This window comes from Falco biarmicus, chromosome 6, assembly GCF_023638135.1.
Source record: "Falco biarmicus isolate bFalBia1 chromosome 6, bFalBia1.pri, whole genome shotgun sequence".
Classification (NCBI taxonomy): Eukaryota; Metazoa; Chordata; class Aves; order Falconiformes; family Falconidae; genus Falco; species Falco biarmicus.
Window position 1 is genome coordinate 15,857,527 of NC_079293.1, and position 25,673 is coordinate 15,883,199.

General features: G+C 36.8%; 1 protein-coding gene across 1 annotated transcript in view; it reads left to right on the forward strand.

Moving 5' to 3' along the window:
* Positions 1-25,673, forward strand: part of EYS (eyes shut homolog) — an 872,029-nt gene that overhangs the window by 667,044 nt on the left and 179,312 nt on the right. Inside the window, exon 37 of the mRNA XM_056343434.1 lies at positions 19,953-20,117. Coding sequence (XP_056199409.1) covers positions 19,953-20,117 — 165 coding nt within the window. The remainder of the gene's footprint in view (positions 1-19,952; positions 20,118-25,673) is intronic.

Here is a 25,673-nt window from a genome sequence, read left to right on the forward strand (position 1 = left end):
ACCTAATTTAAGATATTATTGTAATCCATGGTGATAAAAATTGATTTTGTAATGCTCTCATTTGTAAGATGATTTAAGCTACTGTGTTTTACTGTGCACTGAAATGTACTGAAAGGATTCATGATTCATATGATTAGAAGATCTTATCTGAGGGCACGGTAATGAGCAGCTGAAGAACAGTAACGTTTTAAGCTACTGCATCTAATTCATAAATGAACATGAGTATCGTGTCAGCATTTCCACTATTTCCAAAATTGTAGCTCATTTAGAGAAAGATTTTCCTGCTTTCATTTTCAAATTAGCAAGTCCTTCTTGCTCTTTGCTGTATGCCCTTTGATACTCTTTTTCAGATTAGTTAGTTAAACTTCAGTTCTTTCATCAGACGGTAGTACTTGTGAGAAGAAAAAAAAAAAATCCAACAAGTTGAGGCATGAATTAAATTTACTTTTACAGATAAAGAGACAAAGGGTAGACATGTCTGTATGAGCATGAGTGTTTTGAACAGGAATTTCTCCCACAACATCAGAATGCATGCTGTGTGGAGAAATAATTGAGGGCTAAGGGCTTCTTGAGTTCTTCCTGTAAGTTTATGCTGGTATAAACTACTTTCTTCACAGAAGGTACCCTTTTTTATTCCTTTTGACACTAGGAATCAAAGTTTGTTATATTTTTGTTGTGCCTATATACTCTTTAGTCATCAAGACTTTTTGTAATCTGCAATAGTAGAATCAGTTGCTTTCTGTCATTATTTTCGACAAATGTGCTGAAACCTTAAAGAGATTTTCTTAGTTTTCAGATTCTGAAGATAAATATGAATTTCTTCAGAAAAAAATAATGCATCTGAAAATAATTTCTTAGGGTGTAATGCCGAACTGCTAGCAGAATGTCCAAAGAACTGTTTCATGGAATTCATATTTTCCCACAGCTTTTACGTGCTTTGTCTTTTTAAAGGCACTGCACATTCTAAGGAGAAAGAAACCCTCAACCTGGTTGAAATCATCAGATGTTCTTCTGCATATATTCTTCATGTAATGTACTTGAGCAGTGGGACTCTTTTTGTAGGATATTGTGGGTAGTAGAAGTTATATGGGTTAAAAAAGTGACATGTATAAATTGATGAGATAAAGAGTCATTGAAAGATATTATATGCAAAGAGAAAATCTTTGGCCCATTAAGTCCACAAGGTGCAAACTGTTGGTGGCTGGAAGAGTATTTTTCAGAAGCATCACTACATACTTGCCATGTTTCTATCCCCTTTTGTGGCATCTTCCATAAGATGCTACCATAAAGAGAATCCTGGACTAGGCTGTGGTTCGACTACCTGCTCTTCCAACACCAGGGTTTTACTTGTATAACAGCTCAGAGCTTGTACGCATGTTTCATCTGCGTTACAGCTTGGCTATGTCTAGCAGCAAAAATGAATGGGACACTTATAAGAGTCTCTTTGTGTGTGTATCTGCCTTAGATGCAAGTCCTAGTTGGAGGGGTCAGCACTTTGAGAGCAGACTCACCACATTCACATTTCTGACTCCAGATCTCTCTTATCTGAAGATACGGTATCTCAGATCCCTCCTTCATATTTCCCTGTTTGGAAATCTCCTTTCTGATGTTTCTCTAAGTAGAGCTTTAATCCATGACCTGCACCAGCTGCTGCTCCGGCCCCTTCCCAGTCCCCCCTAGAAAAACAGAAGAATTGCTACTCTAATTGAAGAGAAAAAAATATTAATTTATTTTGTTGATCCATCAGGACTTTGATTTTTGTCTCCTTTATACATAAACATAGGCAAAGAAGAATCAACATGTTTTGGTTCCAGATACCTCCTTATGCAAATGTGTGAATCTAATTAAAAACCAGGCAGTACATTTTTACAGCAGTGGTAACAGTTCAGTTGCCACACTTTCTGTTTGATGGCCGAGCTGTATGCCACAGAAGCAGATATATTCATTTATTGCCAAAGAATAAGAAAGGTCATACAGTTCTTATTACAAATAAAAATTTCCCATAGATTAAGAAGCAAATATGTTAGTTTGTAAGACTTTAGGTGGTTGGGGAAGATACCAGTCTATGCTTGTGTTATTATTTTATATCTCTTGTTCCTCTACTACATTTTTAAACAAGTCTAACAAAGCCAACACGGTAACTGAGCCAGACCACTACTGTGTGTGCTTAGTAATGCCAGCATGATTTAGAAATTCATTTCATGTTTGGCTATAATTTTTAAAATGTTTTCCTGTTGAAATATTTGCTTTATTTCACACAATTTTTTCTTTAAAGTTAGTATGAATCTTGTTTCAAAACAGTTGCTGCTCAGGAAGGAAAGAACACACACTATATAATGAGGTTTTAAACATCTATTGTTTATTTACATGCTGTACATAAAAGAAAAAAAAATTAACTAGTTTTCATTCTGTTGGCCAAAGATAGGAAAAGATATTAAGTATAGTTTTATGATGATTTATATTGTTAATAATGGCTGCCCACACTTTTTGATAGCAGTCACAGGTTTACAGACTCCTTATTTTGGCTTTATACTACTGTATGTGACACCATTAAGCAATGTAGAAAAACAAACCAAATGGCAAATTTCAATTTTTATAGGCATGCATTAAAATAAATGTGATTTTCAATCAGTCTAAACAAGACTGCTCAATGTCTAATGTCTGACTTTGCTAGACATTAGATAATAAAGGTAAAAAGCACTTTTCAAGATGACAGATGTTAGTTATTTTCCGTCTTATCATCCAAGTTATAAACTGGACGTGTTATACTAATGACATGGGTTTTTTTTTTCTCTATTTGTTTTTTAATTTGTGGGAGGTTATTTGACTTGAGGAAAAGTGTGTAGCAGTCTTTTTTTTCAAATCAGAGGTTTTGTTCTTTTTTGGTTTAAAAATCTAGAAGTAACAGCTGGCAGTCCAAAACTAATTAAAGTGATTTAGTAGATAAATTAGATTAAATTTGTCTGGGATCATTTACCTGCAGTTCATCCATTGTGATACTTTTTACTAGGTTTGTTACCAAATGAATGCAGTAAAAACCCAGAAAAGCAATAACATTTTCCAGTCTGAAATCCATCAGCACTGAGAGTGTTAGGAAGAAAATATCTGATGTGTGACTCAGGGTAAAATATGGTTCAAAGAGGAAAAATCAGTCAGTACTAAAATGCAGAATGTACCTTTGTTAATAATTAGGTATCACAGGCTAAAAGAGCAGGTGTTCCTTATCCTGGGACATGTTCTTGTGAACATATTTTATCTGCCTTTCAGTGTGTTTTGAGATTGTGTTTCTTTCAAAAGAATAATTAGCACTGCTGCTGCTCTAAGCTGAATCTGTGCTATGCTGAATGATAGTTTATTTCAGCCTTGTTTTTTCCTCCCATGTTCACTTTTCATCTATAATTTGAAAAAGAAGCAATTTCACAGATGACTATTTATAACAAGCAGATATTAGTAAGGCAGACAGGGAACATGTATTTAAAACTAGCAGTAAATGTGATGTCAGTATTATTTTGAGAACCATAATATTATGTGGTGTTAGTGGCAGAGCTGTGACATTGCTGTAAGGCTATTTTACAATTGCAGTTCCTCATCAGACTAGGAAAAAAATATAAAAACTTAATACTACAGTAGTGCAACTGGTTGTCAAAATGAAACTTAACTCAGCCCTACCAATGACTTTAAATAAAATTTCCCATCCTAAAGTACCGTGCCATATTACGAAGGAATTGGTGGTAACTGTGTTTTGTTATATAAGAACATATCTTGGGAGATGCTCCACTCTACACAGTTCAGGCCTATAGTCTCTGGAGGCAAAGAATTAATAGTGTTACTTGAGCTGTGGTTGTGCACCAAAAACTGAATATAGGAAATTCATGCTGCAACCTTTTCCTGTTCTTCTTGGATTGCACCAGTAATGTGGTTAAAATGGTGTGATTTATTTTGGTTTTACAATGACTCTTAGAGATATTATTTATCTCCTCTATTTCTCCTTTTCTATCCCCTGCATTGCATTTGGCCAAGCCTGTCATTCTGAAATGACCTTTCAGAGTTTGCTGGAAGAATAGCTGGTATACACACAGGCCTGTAAAAGGAGCAGTACCTCCTTTTTTCTAATCTAGCAATTACTGTTCTGAATTCTGTTACTTCAGAAATTTCAGATATTTTTTAGAAATTCTTGCAGTTGCCAATCAATGAGGATCTTACTATGTATTCTTTTAAAGTTCTTAGGATTCTAGGTGGATGCATACTTCCCAGCTAATTATTTCCAGCATCCGAGACTAAGCAAGGAGCTTTGCTTGTTTTTCAGACTATTAATAACCGGTTCCTAAAAATGACAGAAAACTCCATTACAATGCTTTCTAGACGGCCTGGAAGTATTTTTCTAGAACAGTGTCGTGGTTTAACCCCAGTAAGAAGTTCAGCCCTATACAGCTGCTCGCTCCCTCCCTCCCAGTGGGTGGAAGAAGAGAATCAGAAGGGTAAATGTGGGAAACACTCTTTTCATCACAAGTCCAAAACAGCACCGTACAGTTACTGTGAAAAAAAATTACCCCTCTCAGCCAAAACCAGTACAGTCATGCCATTGAAATTTACTGTGGAACATCAGGTTTTAAACTGAAAGAATAACCTTATAAACAGTAACAACAACAAAAGTACTGAACTTTATGAAGTAGCTCTTGAAATTCTAATTAACATGGTAAAAGACTGGCACTTTGAACAAGTAATACTCTTCTAGGTTATTGGTTAATTTTAGCTATATAAAAGCAAATTTAAGCTTTTAGTATTTTAATAGTATCCTCCAATATGTTAGGTAATAGAATTAGGTTAGTGCAAAATGGTAGATAATCTGTTACTTAATATGTATCAGTCACAGATCAATGATAAATAGAACAAAGGAGAAAATAGCATCCTATAAAAGTTGGGTTGTTCCACTATCAGTATATCAGACTGTAGGTTTATTTTGCTACATGCCAGTAATATATTATAAATTTATACTCAGAATTATTTGAGTTTTGAACCTGATCTGCAAGTTAGCTGCTGTTGCAGCACAGACATCAATTGTTTTGGTTAAAAGAAATGCTGCCCAGCTGTGTTTGATATAACAAGTGCTTTGTGAGCAATTCTAAGGTCAAAAATAGAAATACACCAGTGGAAAAGCTGGAAGCTCTTTTTAGCTTTCCGTTGGTGAGGGCAGCAGACTTTCTAGCTCTGATGGTTTTGGGATTTCTGAAATCAGGTAATCTTGATTATCATCTTGTCTCATTCATTCCTGTCTGTCTTAGTGCAGTTTTGATTTTAGCAGCTGCTCACTGAAAGACTGTTAAAGCTAAATCTAAAAGGAATATCAAACATGAGGTGAAGTTTTAATTTCTAAATCGTGGAGTTGATGCGAACATATGTTCTGAAATAATGACGGACAGAGGGAAGAGAAGCTAACCAAAATGTTTACTTTTAAAGGCAAGGCATTACTTAATTCATTTCTTCTTATCCTGATACTGAATCAAATTGAAGCTTCAATAGTCTCACAAAATGTAATGAAAATTTAGTATTTGTCTCTCAGGTGTATTCACCTCTCCAATCTGAGAAACTGCTTGTATTTTAACTCACTGTATTAAGTCTTACTGGTTTCCCAGCTTCATGTGTATTCATAAGTAACATTCCCATGGAATATATAGGTGGGTTTATTTCAGCTTGAAAGAAATATCTAACATAATAATGGGATTTGTTTACTAAGTTGACTATGATTTTTTTAAAAATGGGCAAAACAGACTATCTGTCATAGCAACATCAGCAGCTTCCTTTTGAAATGACCCTTGGGAGTTTGCTGGGAGAAAAGAACAACTGATGTGCAGATATTAAGCCTCTAATTGAGATGTAATAAATGGCATAAAATTATTATTTGTGACTTCCCAAGGAAGATGTAGGAATTGGTAGACATGCAAATGTCAAGCACAAAATAAGGTTACTTGTCCTGAGACTTTGGGTTCTGGTGTGCCATAGTATTTTGTTTGTACAAAGCATTGCTCCAAATCGGAAGGGTTGAGAAAAGAACACTCTTAGTGAGTCCAGGCTCTGTAGTTTTCAACAGCTTCAAGCAGACAATTGTTGCACTCACTGTAACCAGAAATTAATTCTCCAAGTCCTTGAATTGATGTGGATTCTTGAACAGTATCCTGATAACCAATCTGTTCTGCACTGGCGTTCTGTAGGGTCATATGAAGTGAGGAGTAAGTTTGTACAACATGATTTGTACTTCTAACATAGTCACTTGGCTATGATCTAAGCAGTTCACTCAAGTGAAACAATTTTCTTCTTCCCCTGGCCCCACTCAGACTTGACAGATAGATTCTGTCTGCCTTTTATACCCATGAGTGAAAAATGTTTCTCTTATGGACTGGGTTTTCTCCCATTATCTTCATCCCTTTTCTTTCTCTGGATCACATCTACAAAATGCTTCCAAACTCAAAACTCCTTGCAATGATTACAATGTAATTTTTCTTATGTTACTTGTTACTAAATTTTAAGATTGGCTTTGAAGATGTCCCATAGGACACATATGCACTAGGTTGACAAAAACTCCCTGTATATCTTTGAGAAGCTGCTATTCAGAAAGATTTCCTAGTAAAATAATTAATAGCTAGGAGCTGCTAAAATATTTATGTCTAAATATGGAAATTAAATTAATATATTGTATACAAATGCATATGTTCCCACTCTGTCTTTAACACTGGAATTTACTGGATGCGTATGCCTGTATTTCCTATCTAAACTTTTGGCTTGAAAATTTCCCATGTAAGACAAGTATGAAAAAAAGGTAGATTATTTCAGATATCTTCTCCTGGTTGCTGGAAGCAGTGTATTAAAAATGTGCAGTGTCACAAAGTAATAAATAATGCAGAATAACATAACTACAAGCATGAAAGTTAAGTGTTTGCACAACATGTTTCATCAATAGTTTTTAACCTTTGCTTGGGAAATGGGTTTTGCAGCTGTTGAAAAATCAGGAGTTTGATTTTTTTCTTTTAATTTTAATTTGGAACATTAAAAAGAAGGTGTGATGGCTGCTGGGACCTAGTATTTTGAGATTGCTGCCATTAGAAACTCATCATGGCTTTTCCAAACTTAAGCCAGCTGGTTCTTCAGTCTTGCAGAAATTTGTCGTTCTCCAGACCCAGTACTCCATAATCTGGAACCCCCTGGATGATCTGAGACATGTCCTGAAGTGTAGGATTTCCTTCCCCAGAGGTGGAGACCAGGGGATCTGAAGACTTCTAGATCCTAAGTAAGGAAGTGGGAACTCTGATGTGACCCAGTTGACAGCACAGACTCCCAAAATTTCCAGTACTGTGCTGGGTTCCTGGGGAAACTGAGTTTGACAGGCCAATGTAGGGCACTTTTTAGGACAGGTGTTGAAGGATGAAAGCCTAAGAAGCCCGTCTCAGGACATACTGTATTTTTACAAGGTCATGTTCTATTTGTAATTAGTATTATTTCTCCTTTTTTTTTTTTTTTTTTTTTTGGTAGTTCATTTGTCTGTCTAGCTGGGAGCACAGCTCCTTCCAGTGGTGTAAATCAGTACTTAAGCGTCTCCTACCTAAAACATATTTCTGTTTTATGAGTTCAGCTGTGATCTTTACATACAGGAAAGTGTGCGTATTATAGTGTGCTTTTTTTCTCAGACCGTTCACAGACATTGTACTTTTGGCAATGTAGTGGAAAGTGGAATCTACATTTCAAATGTATCCATTTCTCACATACCCTCTCCGTTTACTTTGGCCTTACTTTCAAAATATGTACTATTTCCTAAAATGTATAAAAGAAGAATTGCTTCCCTCCCATCTTTTTCATTGCTGACTTGAAGGGAAGGCTCTCCTGATTTTACATTACATTAAAGTCTTAAATGGAGCAGTTTAAATTCACCATGCCACAGAGCCCTGTGTCAGCCTCCCAAGTGCTGACTTTCTGTAATTACTACTTAGCTGTAAAACAGGTCTTACAATGGAAAACTGCTAGAATTATCACAATTACCCCCTAAGAATATGATGAAAGTCTCACTACATGAGAAAATCATTGACATCAATGAAAGAAATAGGTAATTTGAAAATCTATGAGACAATAGAATGCACTGTTTAAAAGTAGATAATTCATTGAAAATAAGATACCATGAGATGGATTCCCTAGCTCAACAATTACTAAAACAAAACTATTACAAATACTAAAATTAAATTTACTTCTTTTGAAGACAGATTGATATCACTAATGAGATGCATCCTGCATGTGTGATAAGTAATTTAGGTGGGTTTTTTTTCCATTGCACTTGCTTAGACCGTTGAAACACAATAATAAAAATGAAGAACAGAAGATATTTTTAAACAGCTCAACAGCACAGTGCAGGGAAACTGGATGTGGTTTCTAAGACAAAGCTTTTTGGTTTTTGTCTTCATCCTCTGGACACAGTACTTAAAAGCTGTGCAGTGTAGTGAGGCCTGTAGCACTGGAAAAACTGACAGAATCTTCAAGTAAGTTCTGCTTGCTTCACCGTAGCAGCACCAAATATTGAGGTCAAAAGAAGAACTGTTTCCTTGGAGATTTAAATGTGAGTGGGCATCAACTTAATTCAGAAAAAGATTAAATGAAAGTTTTCTGTTAAATATATCATTTGTATTTCACTGTTTGTTGATGCCCTAAAACAGCTTTGGCTTTTTTGCTTTGCTTTGTACAGTGCAGTCTCCAAGGAGATCTACCTCGGTGTGTGGGTAGACAGAATAGGTGCTTATAGTGTGAGAACAGACGGGTGCTTGGTGGCTTACAAACTGTTTGTTTCTTCTGCTTCCACAGTGGTGTCCTGCTTTTTTCTTTAGAACAGACCAGCTTCCAGTAGCAAAAATGCAATTACCTTCTGAACTGAGCAATAAAAATCATACTGAAATGTTAAAATTTTAGGGGCTTGTTGTCCTCGTTCAGTGAGAAACTCTCTAATGGTGACGCGTTTTATGCTTGTATTGCCAAATAACCTTCATACATCTTCTAGTTTGTGTTCCATGCATCGGAGAGCATCCAAGTAGTTTTTAATAGTTCCTGTGGTTTTTTTCATAACCAGGCTAGGTGTACTTGAGATCTGCTGCTGCTTACATACCCTGCTTTAGAAATTCTCTTTTGCATTATTTTGAGGCACAAGGATTACTTTAGTCCATGACAAATGTTGCCATATTTGTTTCATTGCTTGGGAGGGAAGATCATTTTCCTCCTGGGATCCTTTGTAGAGATACCCATATATAAGCAAGTGTTTCTTAAATGTTGGCAAATGCTGTAAAATAATTTGTCATTTGCTCTCCAGCAGTTCTGTCATTTCACTTAGTGTATTTTCCAAACCATATTCTGGCGGTGTATCTTGGCCACCTGGACTTGAATTATTATCAAGCAGAAATTTTGCTTATCTTGAAACTGATGTGTTTGAATTCTGCAGTAGAACTAGGGTTTCCTATTCCTATAAATATGGCTTAGATATCCTGCAAAGTCCGAGGAAGCAGACTGAAATTAATTTTAAAACAGTCATTTAAAAAGGTCAAATCAGTATTTTCTATATTAAAAGCACTGGTAGAAGGATGCCAATTGACTGATTAACCAGTTGACACCCTACCAAATTAATTTCTCAGTTTTATGCAATATCGGTTAAAAAACTAGGAAATCATTAATAAAAAGCTCAAATTTACTTCAGTAGTGTATTACCAAAAGTTTAGGAGGAAGATAAAGGAACTTCTTGGTTCTTGGAGGAATGTTACTGATAGCCAGAAAATGAGAAATTTCAGGAACTACCTTTGCACCCTAAACCTGTGAAAACAAACTCAGGTTGGAATTCAGATTAGATTAAACAATTCTGTAAATTATGCATCCATACGTCTAAGTAATAATAGGGAAGTCTAATTAAAACCTCCTAGGAAAGTCATAAAATTTGGTGCATACACAATATATACTATATATATAAAATTATATATAATATATAATAACAATACATAAACTGTGTTATTTATTTGAGCACATTAAATGTAGTGTTCTTAAAACTACAGCTTGCATTTCACATATAACATTGATCATTTATTATCTGGTGCCAACCATATGATAAATTAGTCTGCAGCGTTATCCAGATGGAAGATTCCTCTTGATCTGACTAAATATGACACACACTGGAAAAGCTTAATATTTGTCCAAATTAAACCGTTATAGCCAATTACTCGTCAAGTATTTCTCTGATCCTTTGGCATAGGAATGTTAGTTTATGTGTTCAAGACCGTTGCAGAGAATAAAATTAAACTTAGCTGGCAGAAATAAAATTAAAGTGATGGAAAATACATTGGTATCTCATAAAGCAAAAACTTGGCCTTAGAACTTCGATAAACGTAAGAATTACAAATATACTAATAAAATATTTAAATTTAGCTGTGACTCACTGTAAAATAACAGTAAATGAAGCTATTGGACCACATTCATTTGTGTAACCAGACAGTTCTCATTACAATGAGTAATACATGATCTCTAGTGTATCAACATGTTGCGAAAAGTCTGAGTTTCCAAACATATTCCAACAGCTGCCTTTTCCCCCCTGAAAACCAATACTTTATTTCATTCACTCCTTTTACCACTTTATTGGACTTGAATCAAAAATACGAAAACTCATGTTTAAGTAGACTTTCTGTGATACTTTACAGAGCAAATATATTAATGAGTGAGCTTCAAAAGATTTTTAAAAGTCCTTGCTTCGTTAAAATTTGCCATACTCTGTCACAATGATCTTAAAAGCAACCAGCTTTTCAGTATCAATTATAGCAGTGCATTATGACAACTCCAGTGTAAATTATGGTTTGATATTCAAACTCTACCTTAGATTTTCTCCTGTAATTGGGAGAGTTAGAAAAATATATATGAAGATATAAGAACCTTCATTTCCCTCCTAGATAGATTTTTTTTTTTTTTAATAGATAAAACACTGGTGGTTTGGCAAGAAGATCATATTTCCTGTCAAATATGTTGAGCTTGAAGAAAATATTAGATAATAGTTTCCCAATTTCCTCTATGTCAAATTCAGGAAAACAGTTAAGCACTTGTGCATCATTTTGAATGCAGGTGATAAAATACATCTGATTAGCTACTAGTATCAATGAGGACCATTCTCTTCACTTCAAAATCCAATACATTTAGGAGTAAAGTAATAAATTTTGTAGTTGAAACTAATCAAGCAGGAAAAGATGAATTACTGAGTTGTTTTCAAAACTACTAAAAACAGGTAGTAAATTGCTAATTTTTCGTGTGGGTTTGGATTAACAACTAAATTGTTTGGGATTTTTTTAACACCCAATTTCTTGGCTATTTTTTATGCATTCTATCAAGGTGCTACTGTCATACCTGTTTTCACAAAATCTTGAACTCAATATGAATGAATAATTTTCCTTTCTCCTTTCTCATGTCAGTCTGTTCCACTTATACATCTCGTCTTACTTTACATGTCTATGCAATATCCAAAAAAGATAAAAAATTTAATATTTACACATCTCTTAGATGGATATTTTAGCATGCTTCATGGCTATTAACTGAATAAGCTTCATTTTATACTGTGAGTCAGGTCATTTTCTTCCTTTTACAGTTACACAGGCTTTGGCCAGAAATACTGAATTCGCATCTGCTGTGAACTGACGCAGTTACAAATCTGCTGATGTAAAGCAACTGAGGGTCCAGGGGGAGGGGGGAAAAAAAAAAAAAGTGATCCTTGTCTCCTAAAATGTGAGGTCAGACGAGGAATGATGAGGGGTACAAAACAGGAATATGAAAATAATTTATTTTTCTTGTGGCTCCCTGTTTCCTAAAGCATATGAACATCAAACTGCTTTACTACGCTTTTGTATTGTCAGACATGCAGCCAACTTGAACTTCTCAGTATTTAAAAGAATGCTAAAACTTTCAACAGAACAATTCTTTTTCCTGAAATAAAACTGCTAACATATCTACATTGGGTTGATCTACTTTTTGCAGTGGAGCTGCCAAAAGAGAGTAACTTGATCTGTAGACACTAGGTAATGACAATTGCTCTTTGTTTCAGATAACTATGGAATCATTTATTTTCTTTATGTTAAATGGTCTGCGTATCTCTTATCTTCTGTCATGCAATCTTAGCAGTGATACAGAAAGCAGAACAAGTCACATAAAAATTACCAGCTGTGTCATACCAGTAGGTCACCTAGCTCAATATCCGCAAGACCAGTCACAATTACTTTGACAGGGATATAAAAAACAGGGCAACTGTGATTTTTCCCAAAGTGCATTACTTGAGCCTCCTCCAATCAGTGAGATTAGGATTTTCTGAGCTGTGGTTCCATTATACTTGCTAGTCTGGTGGATTGATTTTCCTGTATTTTTCTTTCTTTTTCATGGTTTGTTTTTGTGGGGGTTTTTTAATACTTCTGACCCCCATCATGTCTTGTGGCAATAAATTGCCCCGAACAAATATGCATTCTGTGAAAAGTTATTAATCATTTTCTTTTGTTTTTCAAGCCTGTGACCTGATAGTATCGAGTGTCCTTAGTTTTTGTGTTACAAGACACGGAGTGGTCATTTCTTCCATTTTCCTCTGCACGTTGAATAAGCCTGTTCTGTTTATCAATCTGGAAGCCGTACCATCCCTTTGATCATCCCTGCTTCTGTTCTGTGTGTCATTGTACCTTTGCAGATGCATGTTACCAGGCTTGTTCGAAAATTCAGAAGAGACTTTAATGGCATCATGTGGTTTATTTTCCTAGAATTTTTTAAACTCTTTTAATCTAATACTGCCTCACTCATATGGCAGTTCCCTTCAATGAAAATGAAATGATGTCCTGCTCTTAAGGAATGCTTATGTGACCCATTGCCTCTCAGTGCTTCCCCTGAGTCTTGATGATAAAACATACTATCTTTCTGCCAGTCAAAGCCCCTAGCAATCTGCAAAGTAAGAAATTAAGTCAGTGATCTGAATTCAGATCTCTCTGTTGACAGTAGAGAGCATTATCAACAAGGCACCAGGCTGGCCTGACAAAGAAAAACTTGCACATTTTATTATGTAAGGATCTTTGCCTCATGATGTAGAAGTTCAGTTACAGCAAGGAGAAGGTTCTTGTGCATTGAAACGAATGAAAGCAGCAAGGATGAGATTTATTTTGTTTCATATTTTATTGTCTGGAAACAGCTGAACTCACCTAATCAATTATTTCATAGCTCTAAAGTTATAGTCATTGAGGAAATGGTTATTGTATTTCTGTACTATTGTAGGTGTGTGATGCTTTATGAAATATCCAGGTCAGATTTTGTATGTACCAGACATAATCCCTAGAAATTTTCTGAATCATATTTATTTCATTTTGATTTTCTTCACACCATGAACATAAGATAAAAGAATGCATTACTCTCGGGTAGTTAAATTTGGTTCCCTGGGATATATGGTGAGCATGAGATGGATAGAGCAAGTTGTGTATTCATCAGTCCCTTGATATTGCTGCTAAACTGACTTTGTGCCTACTGGGAACACCTTTATTCAAAGATTTGCTGCACTGGTCAGCAGAGATTTTTATCATCTATTTCTACTATATTCTTTTAGTGATGGAAAAGAACAAGCACAGAATTTCTCTAAGTTTCGGATCTCTGTCGTAGGATGTTTACTACTGTAATTGAAAAATGCAAATGGCAAGTTCAGAGTTTGAGCCCCTAACTATTCTAACATCCTGTTTCGTTCACATCTCTAACATTTCAACTCAGAACTACTGTATTAACTCGGTTTTGCCTAAAGAAAGTCCTCCAGCAGGCCATTTAGTTCTGATACACAGACATCAAGAGAGAGAATTGTTCATCTTACTTCAGATACTGCCAGTCTACAGCTAAACTAGTGACCTTCATGACCTTTTATAGCAAGTGGAGAGAAATAGGTGGGTTTAGGTCATGATTCATCTGCACTTTTAAGATGTTTATCATAAGATGAGGAGAATGATATCTTAGGATTACCCATTTGTTTTCATTAAAAAGAACCAAAGACTTTCAATGCAGCTGTAGACAGTTTGGCCAGATGTTTGGTTGGATCTCTCCTACCAGAAGATGAATGCATTACTTCCCTTTCCAGGGTTTTGTGGTGGGTTTTTTTCTGATACTCATGTTAACTATTAAAAGTGTTACATATTTCTTATTTGACTTTATTTAGCAATGGCTTGTGCAGTTGAAGGGTCTTACTGTCTTCAAGACTAAAAAGTCTGGTTTTGATAGAACTCTATAGAATTTAATAGAATTCAGGACTAAGCAAGCTTGTCACAAAAAGCAAACAATGCAAATGGAAAATTAGAGATAGGAGTGGAAACAGATTGATTCAAATTTACTAGCAGTGGAAAACTCTGTTCTTCCCCTTACTGCTGTTTATTTTCTAAGACAAAGTCAAATAGGATCATAATAGAAATTTGTTAATGTATTCTCAACATTTTCTTGTTATAGTTATTTTGAAAATTGTAGTTGATAGTATCCCAGATAACTTATTTATTTCAGTAGAAAATTTGAGCCTTCAGTTAAACTATTTAAGTATAATTCTTAGCAATATGTGCTGTTCAGGGAATTCAAGACCAAACTCTGTAGTCTGTGTTATGAATTTTTGCAGGTATTGTATTTTGAATTACTTGTAGTCTCCTATTTTACCCTTAAAATGTCAGAAATGTTTTATTTCTTCCAGTATAATTGAGACATGTAAAGCTGTTACATGTAGTTGATTGTGCCTTGTACTTATAGAGTTTTTTGTATATCAATTTTGTTTATCATTGTATTATGATGCTTCCTAATAAGTATCCAAAGGTGAAGCTTATATGCAGACAGGGTCCTAAGTTTGACCAGTGTAGGTTTTAGACACCTGTATATTCTAAAAAATACAGTTTGGGACTCAAGTTCATTAAGCCATTTTGCTTATTTGAAGCAGGGACATTCTCTGAGTCTAAAAGAACTTTATGGCTTTGCAAAGTTGTACTGTATTCATTTTCTCACTAACCTCTGTTGGTATAGTGTCACATTGTCACTTTTTAATTGTAGCAAGAGCTAGTATCTCAAAAAATTGTGTTCTGCTGGAAGACTTTAAATATAGGTCAAAGAATCACAACACAATCCCTTTGTAGAAATTCTCCATACTGCAGAACTGCTATGCTGGTACTCCATTATCTTCCCTTGCCTTGTGGGGGACACAGTTGGTAAGTCCCTATTGCCCTTCAGTTTTTCCTTAGTGCAGTGGTCTCCACACTATTTTGATTGCATGCCCCAATGGTAAAAAATTTGTGAAGCCACCCCACCAATGTATGTAGATGTATTTTTTTACAAATTATATTTATATACTACTGCAGTTCTAATTTATTTCTTCCTGCACCCCAGTGAATTGTCTTGCATATGCCCTGGGGTGCAGGCATCACTTTGGAGACCACTGCCCTAGTGGAACAGTCCCCTGGGCTCATGGACATAGCTGACAGTGTTAGATGGTAGCCCCAGGAGAGAATAAAGTAACTATTTCTTCTGTCAGCCTGTCCAGTGAAACAAATGAAGTACAAAATCACTTATTGCCAGCAACCATCTTAAAATATGAAGATCCATAAATGTTACTAGGAAATGGTGTAAAATACTGTCATACTGTGATACAGCCCTTTATGCACATTCTAGCTGGCATTGATAGTATTTCAGTTATCGGCTTATTGTAGTTCAGCATATGCCCTCTTTGGCTGCGATTCATGGGACCTACCAGTGTGCAGCCATGCTCAGTGCTGTGTGGGACTTTAATTCCTGCTAATTTCAAGTTTAGTAGAACAAGGGAAGTGGAAAAACAGAATCCAGACAAGCAACTTTGCCCGTACTATTATTGTACCTGTGTATTTCATCACATAGATTTTAGGCTCTTAATACACAGACACAATCAACCACATCCAAGAGGCAATAACTGCTTTTTCAGAACCATGGTTCTATCTTAGTATAATTTCTTGGTGTAGATACATGCATCCTGAGAGTTACTTTATATTCAAAGTTTTTTCACAGTGTATGAGTGTTTGCTTCAAGGCTACTATTTTGTGAATTTTTAGAAAGCATTTACAGTAACCATCTTTGTGTACTATGTATGCATGCTAAACATAATTTGTCTTTTCACTGACTGCCATTAACAATTATATGTATAATTTGAAAATATCAGTACAAGACACTTTACTGATTTCTTATGGTCTATAGAATGTCACCTTTTTTTAGAATCCTATGACAAGGAATTTTGTATTGCTATTTAACATAGCCTTATGGAATGGATCTATAGTTATCTGTATAAGGTAGCAGCAACTTGACAAGACCTTCACTTCAAATGGTGGTGTTTCTTTTGTTTACAGATTTCTTACAATTTTGATAACAACATTCCACTATCAGAGATCTCCTAACACTCATAGCTTTATGAAATCTCTCAAAGGTTATTACTAATTTCTTCGAAAAATACTGTGATTGTCATTAGGCTGATCTTTATAAGCTTTAGGAAGAATAATGCTGTGTGTGAGGTTGCAGTTTGCTGCAAACAACTGTTTGCATCCCATCAAACATCCCTATCAAACTCTTTGCTACTATTACTGAATTAATTTCAAATGCTGGGTCTAAAATTAGCCATATGTATGAAATCTGTTAAAGATAAAACATGAGATATGAGAAATTATTCAAAAGTGGGGTTTAGATTTTGTTACTTTTTCCAAATCCATAAATACTGAAAATTATTTGCTTGTTGCTTGACAAATATTAAGGGTATTTGAAATGTGCTTCCACTGTATGCAAGATAATACAAGGATACGTAGATTTAGTGGATATTGCTACAGGTGCACTTGGGATGCTGCGGTTCCTACATGCTTCACTGTCTTGCTGTATGTTGGGCTACTTGCATGACTGATACTTCCCACTGAATCACAACTTCCTCTTCAGACTTTCCTTTGGAATTGAGTTCTCATGTGTGTATTAATGTATTCTGAATTAGCTTTATTATTTGTCAAGATGTAAGGAACAAGAGAATATGCATACTTAAAAACAATTTTGTAGTTACACAGCAAAGTTAGTATGATTAACAGTAAAGTTTTTCCTCTGATATTCAAGCACCTAAGCCAACCTTTGAGGCTTGCAAGTTAGCTTTTATGCCAAACAGAGGAGAGTGCTCTATAGAGTTTTCATGGGTCTGTTTGCCTGTAGAGAGGATGTTCTGTCAGAGCACGCTTCTTGAGGCTGGGAAGTTCTTCGCTGCACAATCACTCCCCTGAAGTATCAGTCATAGAAAGCACAGATGACCATGTACTTTTTCAGTACTTTTCAACTGTTGAATTGCAATGCTTCACAGTTGATTCCTCTTGCTGGGTAGGAGCTTTTCTTGGTATCTGGTGCTTAATAAGTCTTTGGTGGCTTCTCTGCTTCGTTGTGCTACCTGTGGAGGTTGTATGCCTTCTTCTGACCTACACTGGAGATAATCTATCTCAGTTTGTGTGAAGATGAAAGCTCAAGGAGGCATCTGCTGTTCGGTTTTCTCCCACCTAGGCCCTTCATCCAAGGAGAGTACTAACCCCTGTGCTATCCGTGACCTCATTACTGATGTACAGTTGTGACAGATGGCAGCTGTTGCACAGCTTTAGGGCAGAGGATGACTTTTGAGGATCAGCAGGCTAATAGCCTGCACACTGTGGAGAAGAGGGTGTACTCTGCATCTTTGCAGTTCTGGATGACTTTGGAGGCCTAGGCTGTTTTGGGTGTAGCACTGCAGGTGTAGTCACTACAGCTGAAGTAGCATTTTGGCTATCCATTAGTGCAGAGACTTCTACGCTGGACTCCCTGAAAAGTTACAGGTCTTTATGGAAGATCTCTCCTTTTGAAGGGAGCTATCCCAGCTGAACAACTGATGAGGTTATCCTTCCTTTCAAGATTTTCCAGATATCCTACGCTTCTTTCCCCTTCTCTCTCTCCTCCCCCTTCTCCCTCCAGCTAGCTGAAAGAAACTTCACAAAATATTATTTTTAATGTAGAAACTAAGTTGTGGACAGATAATCTTGAAGTCAAGTATTTTTTGAAAATTGCCTAATAAAAGACTTTTTAATAGCTTTAGCTGCAAGGTGTATTATGGGTACTGTGCTAAACTGAGGTTTCTGAAGGCACTACATTTGAACAATAAGAATTAATGTTGTCCACACAAAGCCTCTCTGTGAAAGATCGCAGAATCACCACATCATTGTGATTGGAAGGGACCTCTTGAGATCATCTAGTCCAACAGCCTGTTCAAGCAGAGCAGGGTCACCTAGAGCAGGTTTCTTACAGCCACATCCAATCAGATCTTGAAAATCTCCAAGGACTGAGACTTGACAAATGTCTCTGCTCAACCTGTGCCAGTGTTTGACCACCCTCACAGTGAGAAAGCATTTTCATCTGTTCAGGTGAAATTTACTGGTTTTTGGATTTGTGCCCATTGCCTGTCAGGGGGCACTGCTGCAAAAAGTTTGGCTCACTCTTCTCCATCCCCTCCAATCAGGTATTTATAAACATTGATAAGATTCACCCAAGCCTGCTCATCTCCAGCCTTAGGAATCCTAGCTCTCTCAGCCTTTCCTCATATGAAAGAGGCCCAAGTCCCTTAATCATGTTTGTGGCCCTGCACTAGACTAGGTAGATCTGCTAACAGTGTTTCCCTTGAAAGTATGAATTTAATTAGACAAATGGCATTCTCATAATTGTGAAGGTCTGTCTCTGATTAGCAATGTCTTTGCCCTTTACCTCACCCTGCAAAAGACTCTTTTCATGCCATAATTTTTCACTTTCTCCAACAACCTTGATTTTTCCAGACATACTGTTAAGAAATGTAACTACTTCTGGCTTTCCATTTTCGCTGTCAGGTTGTGGTGGCTTATTTTTAATTAATGCCCTTCAACATATGTTTGTTTCACTAGGTGTTTCATTTTGTTCCTGCTTCTTAAGTCCAGTAAAAATGGCAGAGAATAAGCCATGGGCAGATTACACAAACAAAAAATGAATAAAGTGAATAAAAATTTTGAGAAAAAATTTCCACATACTAGTCATGCCTAGGTGTAATCATCAGTCACAATTCCACTGTATAGTTTTAGTTCACTAAATAAAAAATTTCTTTGCAAAAATATTACCTGCACTCAGAATGCTTTTCTCATTGCTCATTCTGCATTCATATCCTTGGTGATGAATTTGGACAGTTTTCAAGGAGCATTGCTTAACCAGGATGCTTAAGGCATTAGGAAGACATTCTGCCTAACCTCAATTACTTTTTTCCTGTTTTTTCTTGCTTGAGTGGTATTATTATCACAGCTACAGGGGGGAAAACTCAAAAATGTAATGACAAAGTTAATTAATGCAATAAATGTTGCAAATGTTAAGCCTTCATGGTTAAATTTTTTTCTCTTGTGATTACTCATTTTCAGGACAGGAGTAGTGAGTGGGAAAATGCATATATTGCCCAATGGCGTCCTCATAATAATTTCAAACCCAGAATATTTGAGTATCCTCAAAATTAGGAAAACCTCTGTTTCTTACCTACAACTATAAACCAAAAGTACTTCACAGGGATGTCATAGGACAAAAGTTCTGCATGGACACATTTTGTAAACATGAAAATTTATGACAATCTTTTGAACTTCATTGCATCTTCCAGCAGCAGTCCCTCCTATAATAGTCTTTTCACTTCTGGTAATATGCAGATGCTAGAACATTTTCTGCATATTTTAGTTAAATTATTGAAATTAAGCAAATTTATATGCATGCTCTGCAAATAATATAGTTGATTACACTATTCACAGGTATGCAGAAGAACGGATGTTTTTAACTGTGCTTTGCTGATTATATTGTATTTTATGACTTTATTTTGTAATAAATTAATAAAATTAGCTTTTGGTTATTCGTTTTAGATACAGCACTGTTTTTTCCATCCTTCACTGGAAATTCTTATTTGGAACTACCTTCTCTAACATCTGTATCTAAGACCAGGACTGCATCTGGGCAGGAAACAAGCAATCTGACGACGCTGTACTTGACAGTGAAAACAACTGCTCTAAATGGCACAATTCTTTACAGTGAGTACCAATGATACTTGAAGCTAAGTATCAGTTTTAGCTCCTTCAGGTCCTTATTAACTTTAGTGTACATCAGCTGGCATTTCCTGTTCAGCAGTGAAATGAATCATTAAAATGCAGTAGAAGCCTTTTGGTATTCTAATGCATGATGCATTATAAAATTTGAACCATAGTTCCTTGTGTTCCTCTGGAAAGTTCTTTAATTTATGACTTATTGAGCAAAACAGAACTAAAAATGCTACTTCCTGACAAGGGAGAACATAGTAAGTCTATGGCTCCAGTAATAAGTGTTACAGCTCTAAAATACAGATGTTGAAGAAGTTTTAAACAATTTATTATAGAGAAACAGCTTCTCCTTAGCTAGGTTGAGACTCACTTTTTATTATAACGTTGATATTGGTTCCAAAGATTTTTTGATTTGCAGAAGTATCTTAAGTTCTGCAAATTTGCCGTATTTCAGGAGTACTTACTGTGATTTCACACTTCAGAGGATTCTTTTGCAGTCTCCAGAGAATATACCTGCAGAGTTGGATGTATGATTATTAATACTACAAAAGAATTGCTTCTTGCCTGCATATTTCATTCATCAGTATATAGCATGAACTTCTGAGACAGTATGCTTTTCACTAGTCAGCAAGACAAATAGGCTTCTCTGCTAGTCGGATATTTCCTTATATATTTTAGCTTGTAATTTCTATCCAAATGAAAAACCTGGAAAGTGGGGTGATTTCCTCATGAACTCAGGAAGAGGTAGAAAAATATGTTTGTGCAATCTATGTGGTAGATTTACTCCACAAAGACAAAATCATTTGGAGCATTCTCTGTTCACTGCAGCTTCTGAGGGTTTGTCTACACAGAAAAATCTTGTTGATTTAATATAAATTATTTTGATTATTTTTTGTTATTTTTATATTAATCTGGAAGTAATATATGTGAATTCACCTGCACAATGTAAATATTTATAAGCCAGGGTTAAAAGTAGTAGAAGTTTCATGGCATTATTTAATTATGCCTTTAATTATTATCTGTATAACTCTTTAGATGTAAAACATTGTAGCTCCAAATTGAACATTTATATTTACTGCTTTCCAAAATGCCATATCAAATTCTTGTATGTTATAGCTGGGCTGTTGCTGCAGCTGCCTAAGCTACATAGCTGCAGAATTTGCGAAGGATCATGGGTAAGTGGTGATGTGGCAGCTCTTTATGTTGAAGTGTTTTATACTTGTTAGTTATTTCAATTGCAAAAGGAGTTATTTGTACTACAGGAAGAATTCAAGGAAGGTCACTGGAAGTAGTCTGAATATATTCAGCATTTAATGATTTTGTTTGCCTCATCACTGCAAAGTAGTTGGCTTCCAGCCATAGTTAAAGCTTGCATCTACCCATAAGCCCTGAATAAGCTTGTCTGTAAAAAAAAGAAAAGGAAGAAAATCCAACATGGAAGTTTCTTTTGCTGTTCTCTGGAGGAACTGCTGTTTTCTGAAAACCTGGATAAGTGTACTGTACTTTACAACCAGAGCCAGATTTTTTTCTATCACTACTTGTTGGAAAAGGGTTTGATCTGAAAGTAGCAAATTTACGAAGCTGTGGAGGGATGGTGGTTGGAGTAGCTTTGAATCAATTTGCAATGCTGGATGCTGTTTGCCTGGTTTACAACTCAAGTATTTTACACATAGTGAATTTGCTTATCTTTGTAAACATTAAATGTGCAAAATTTGTAACTGAAAACCAAATTCCAATTCCTTCACTATCTATGCTTTCCAGTAATTACATATATGTGGATGCCTTCTGTGTGTACTGATGTAGAACACCACAACAGGCATAACTGATAGTTATATTTTACTCCTTAATTTCATTCTCTGTATCCCAATGAATCTGCTTCTACCACTGTTTTTATTATATAAAAAAGAAGTACTGATTTAACAAAAATATAGTGCATAATTCAGTTATATGCATTCAAATAATAGATAATTCTAGAGGCATTTTGATGTTATGTTGTATTTAATCAATGCCAAATAAAGCCCACCAAATTAGGTGGAGGGACTAGCAATGTAAAATATTCAGAATCATGCCAAATATATTCAAGATGCTGCTGCCTCAAAATAAATTCTGTAGTCTGTCTCACATTATGTCCTTAAGATTGAACGTTTCTTCTTTTGAATAGTATAGAGAATATTAATGTTCCTAAATTGTGTTTGATCGGAGAAGTTATTTTCATGTGTACAAGTACATAAAATCCAGAAGTAGAAATGAATGCTTTTTTCTCCTAACAGATATGAAATTTAAAAGCTAGTAGTCCATCATGAAACTTAGAGCAAATCATACATTGCATAAAATCTGTAAATTAGTATTGTCAGTAAGAAAAAAGTATTTTTAAGCTGCTAACCAAAGTGATTCTGTGGTTTTTCTGTCTTCCAGCTCTGCAGGAGTAGCAGGTGTATATTTGGGACAAAAGTCTTTTATTTAAAAATTAATGAAAAATAATACCAGGAAGAAGACTAGGATTTAGAGAATTTTGTTGCACAAGGGTGTGTTCCATAAATCCAAGCTAGTACGACCATTTAACCAGTTTAATTTTATCATATTAAAAGCATTCCATGTGATTTTAGAGGGAAAAGTAACATATAATGTACACTTCATAATTTTTATCTCTTTCTTTGTCAATACAATGAAAGGCTGCAGGGAAACTGAGGAAGTGGCAGTGGTTGAAGGCCTTCAGTTCCTGCTTACCACACTTCCACAAGTCCTCCCACAGGTTTCCATGGAAATTGCTCTTTTGAGTTAGAGTTTAAAATGAAAGTGGGTTTGATGTTATAATTTCCTTTGCTTAGTGAAACACAGAATTTTAAGTATTCTATGAGAAAGACTTTGAAGCAGTGTCAGAAGGCTTAGCATGGAATGCTCCCACCATAGTTATTCTAAAAGTTGGATTTTTTCTGTTTGCTAGCCTTAGTTTTTTTATCTTCCTTATGCAGTTCCGGAGAAGGTAAATTGTGGTTAGCCTGTGTAAATTTCTTTTACTAGTCTTTATTCAATTTATTGTTCTTTACTTCCATTCTAACTTCTCCCATAATGTATGTTACTGTAAAAAAAAATGTTTATGACTCTGTATGGAAATATAATTTCATATCAATGGTAGATGGAGTGATTTTCACAAGTTCCATCAAGTGGTAAGTGTTTTGTTATCCTTTTGTTAGAAATTATATAAATAGTAGGCATACAGTGGAAGGATAAAATAGAAATTGGGCTTCCTAGCAGGCCCTTGTCTCTTGGGTTCTTGTGAGTGCAAGGATTAAGATTTTCATTGTAAGATTTTTGTGATGGATACTTTAAAAGTCTCTGAGGTGTGCCGCTCTGGCAGAGGTGCTCCAAAGTGGAGGATCGCGCCAAGGAACCGTGGGGTTGCTTTCTGTCAACCAGAAAAACTGAGGAATGAGGGCAGGAGGCACTGAGACCCTGACATGCAGCCGAACCCTCCCGCTACAAAAGCAGCCCCCAGCAGCACGGCGAACCGAGCTGGCAAACAGGGCGCAGCATGGCAGCAGGCACGGGGAGGGCTGTGCAGGGAGGGTGCTGTCCCCCTAACAGCTCAAACAGTTGAGGTTCTGTAGTGGTAATTGCCCTTCCCCTCCACAGCCCAGAAGAAAGCCTTGGTTTTTACTGGGCCACAAGCCAGTGCCAGAAGGCATGAGATGACCCAGGTAACCATGCAGCTGTGCAGCTCAGGGACTGCAGGGAGTGCCTGAGCCTGTCACTGCTACTGGAGAGCAGCAGAGATAACACCTGTGTAAGGTGCAACCAGGTGGACGATCTGCTCAGCCTGGTGGTAGAGCTGAAAGAGGAAATAGAAAGGTTAAGGAATATCAGGGAGTGTGAGAGGGAGACAGACTGTTGGAGCCACTCTGCCATCACTAAGACAAATGCACTAGGATGAACAGATCACCAGAAATGGAGGATACCCTACCTACTTGCCACCAGGGCTACTTGCACCTACTTGCTACCAGGGGTAGCAGGCAAATCACCCGCCAACCTGCTTTCACCTTACCAGGTATCACTACACAATGTATGTGGCTCTGGAACCTGAAAGCCAGGAAAATGATGATGTGGATGAAAGCCCATCCAGTCTGGAGGAGTTGCTTAGGGAAAGTCTGTCAATGCCATGCATCAAGACCAACTCTGCTAAGAAGAAAAGAAAGGTGGTTGTCACCAGCGACTCCACCCTGAGAGGAATGAATGGCCCAATAAACCAACCAGACCCAACACACAGGGAAGTCTGCTACTTCCCTGGTGCCTGGGTAAGGGATGCTACTAGAAAACTTCTTTTTCTGGTGTAACCCTCTGATTGCTACCCATTACTGGTCTTCCAAGTAGGCACTGATGAAGTCCAAATGACCAGGAGTCTGAGGGCAATCAAGAGAGACCTCAGGGCCTTGGGATGACTGGTTGAGGGATCAGGAGCACAAGTAGTATATTCTTCTTTCCTGCCAGTTGCAGTGAATGATGGGGTGTGTAATCAGAAGATCACCTGGCTCTGGACCTGATGTCAACAGCTAAATTTTGGGGGTTTTGAACATGGGTCAGTTTATGTGGCACCAGAGCAACTGGCAATAGGTAGGGTTCACCTGTCTCAAAAGGGGAAAAGGATCCTAGGTCAGGAGTTAGCAGGGCTCATCAAGAGAGCTTTAAACTAGATTTGAAAGGGAATAAACCTAAGCTTGTTAGAGGTGAGCCTGGGTGTGTCATGCCCAGGGTAGGAGGTGAGCACAGCTGAAGTGCATCTGTACCAATGCCCAGAGCATGGGCCACAAACAGGAGGAGCTAGAAGACATCATGCAGCACAAAAACTATGACATAATCACCATCATGGAAACATGGTGAGATGACTTGCATGGAGTGCTGCAGTGGATGGCTACAAACTCTTCAGAATGGATAGACAAGGAAGGAGAGGCGGTGGGGTAGCTCTGTATGTCAGGGAGTGTTTTGACGGCCTAGAGCTGAAGGATGGTGACAGTGGGGTTGAGTGTTTATGGGTAAGAATCAGGGGGAGGGCAAATATCCTAGTGGGAGTCTGTTATAGACCACACAGTCAGGATGAAGAGACAGGTGAAGCATTTTAGAATCAACTGAGAGAAGTCTCAAGATTGCTACCTTTGTTCTCCTGGGGGACTTCAACCTACCAGATGTCCACTGGAAATACAACGCAGCAGAGAGGAAACAGTCAAGGAGGTTCCTGGAGTGTGTGAAAGATAACTTTCTGACACAGCTGGTCAGTAGGCCAACCAGGGGAGATACCTCACTGGACCTGCTGTTTACAAACAGGAAAGGCCTGGTGGGTGATGTGGTGGTCAGAGGATGTCTTGGGCATAGCAATTATGAGATGATAGTTTTCAATTCTCAGAGAAGTAAGGAGGGGGGATCAGCAGAATCACTACCTTGGACTTCCAGAGGGCCTGTTTTAAGAGCCTGGTTGACAGAGTCGTTTGGGAGATAGTTCTGAAGGGCCAAGGCATCCAGGAAGGCTGGACATTCAAGAAGATAGTCTTAAAGGCGCAG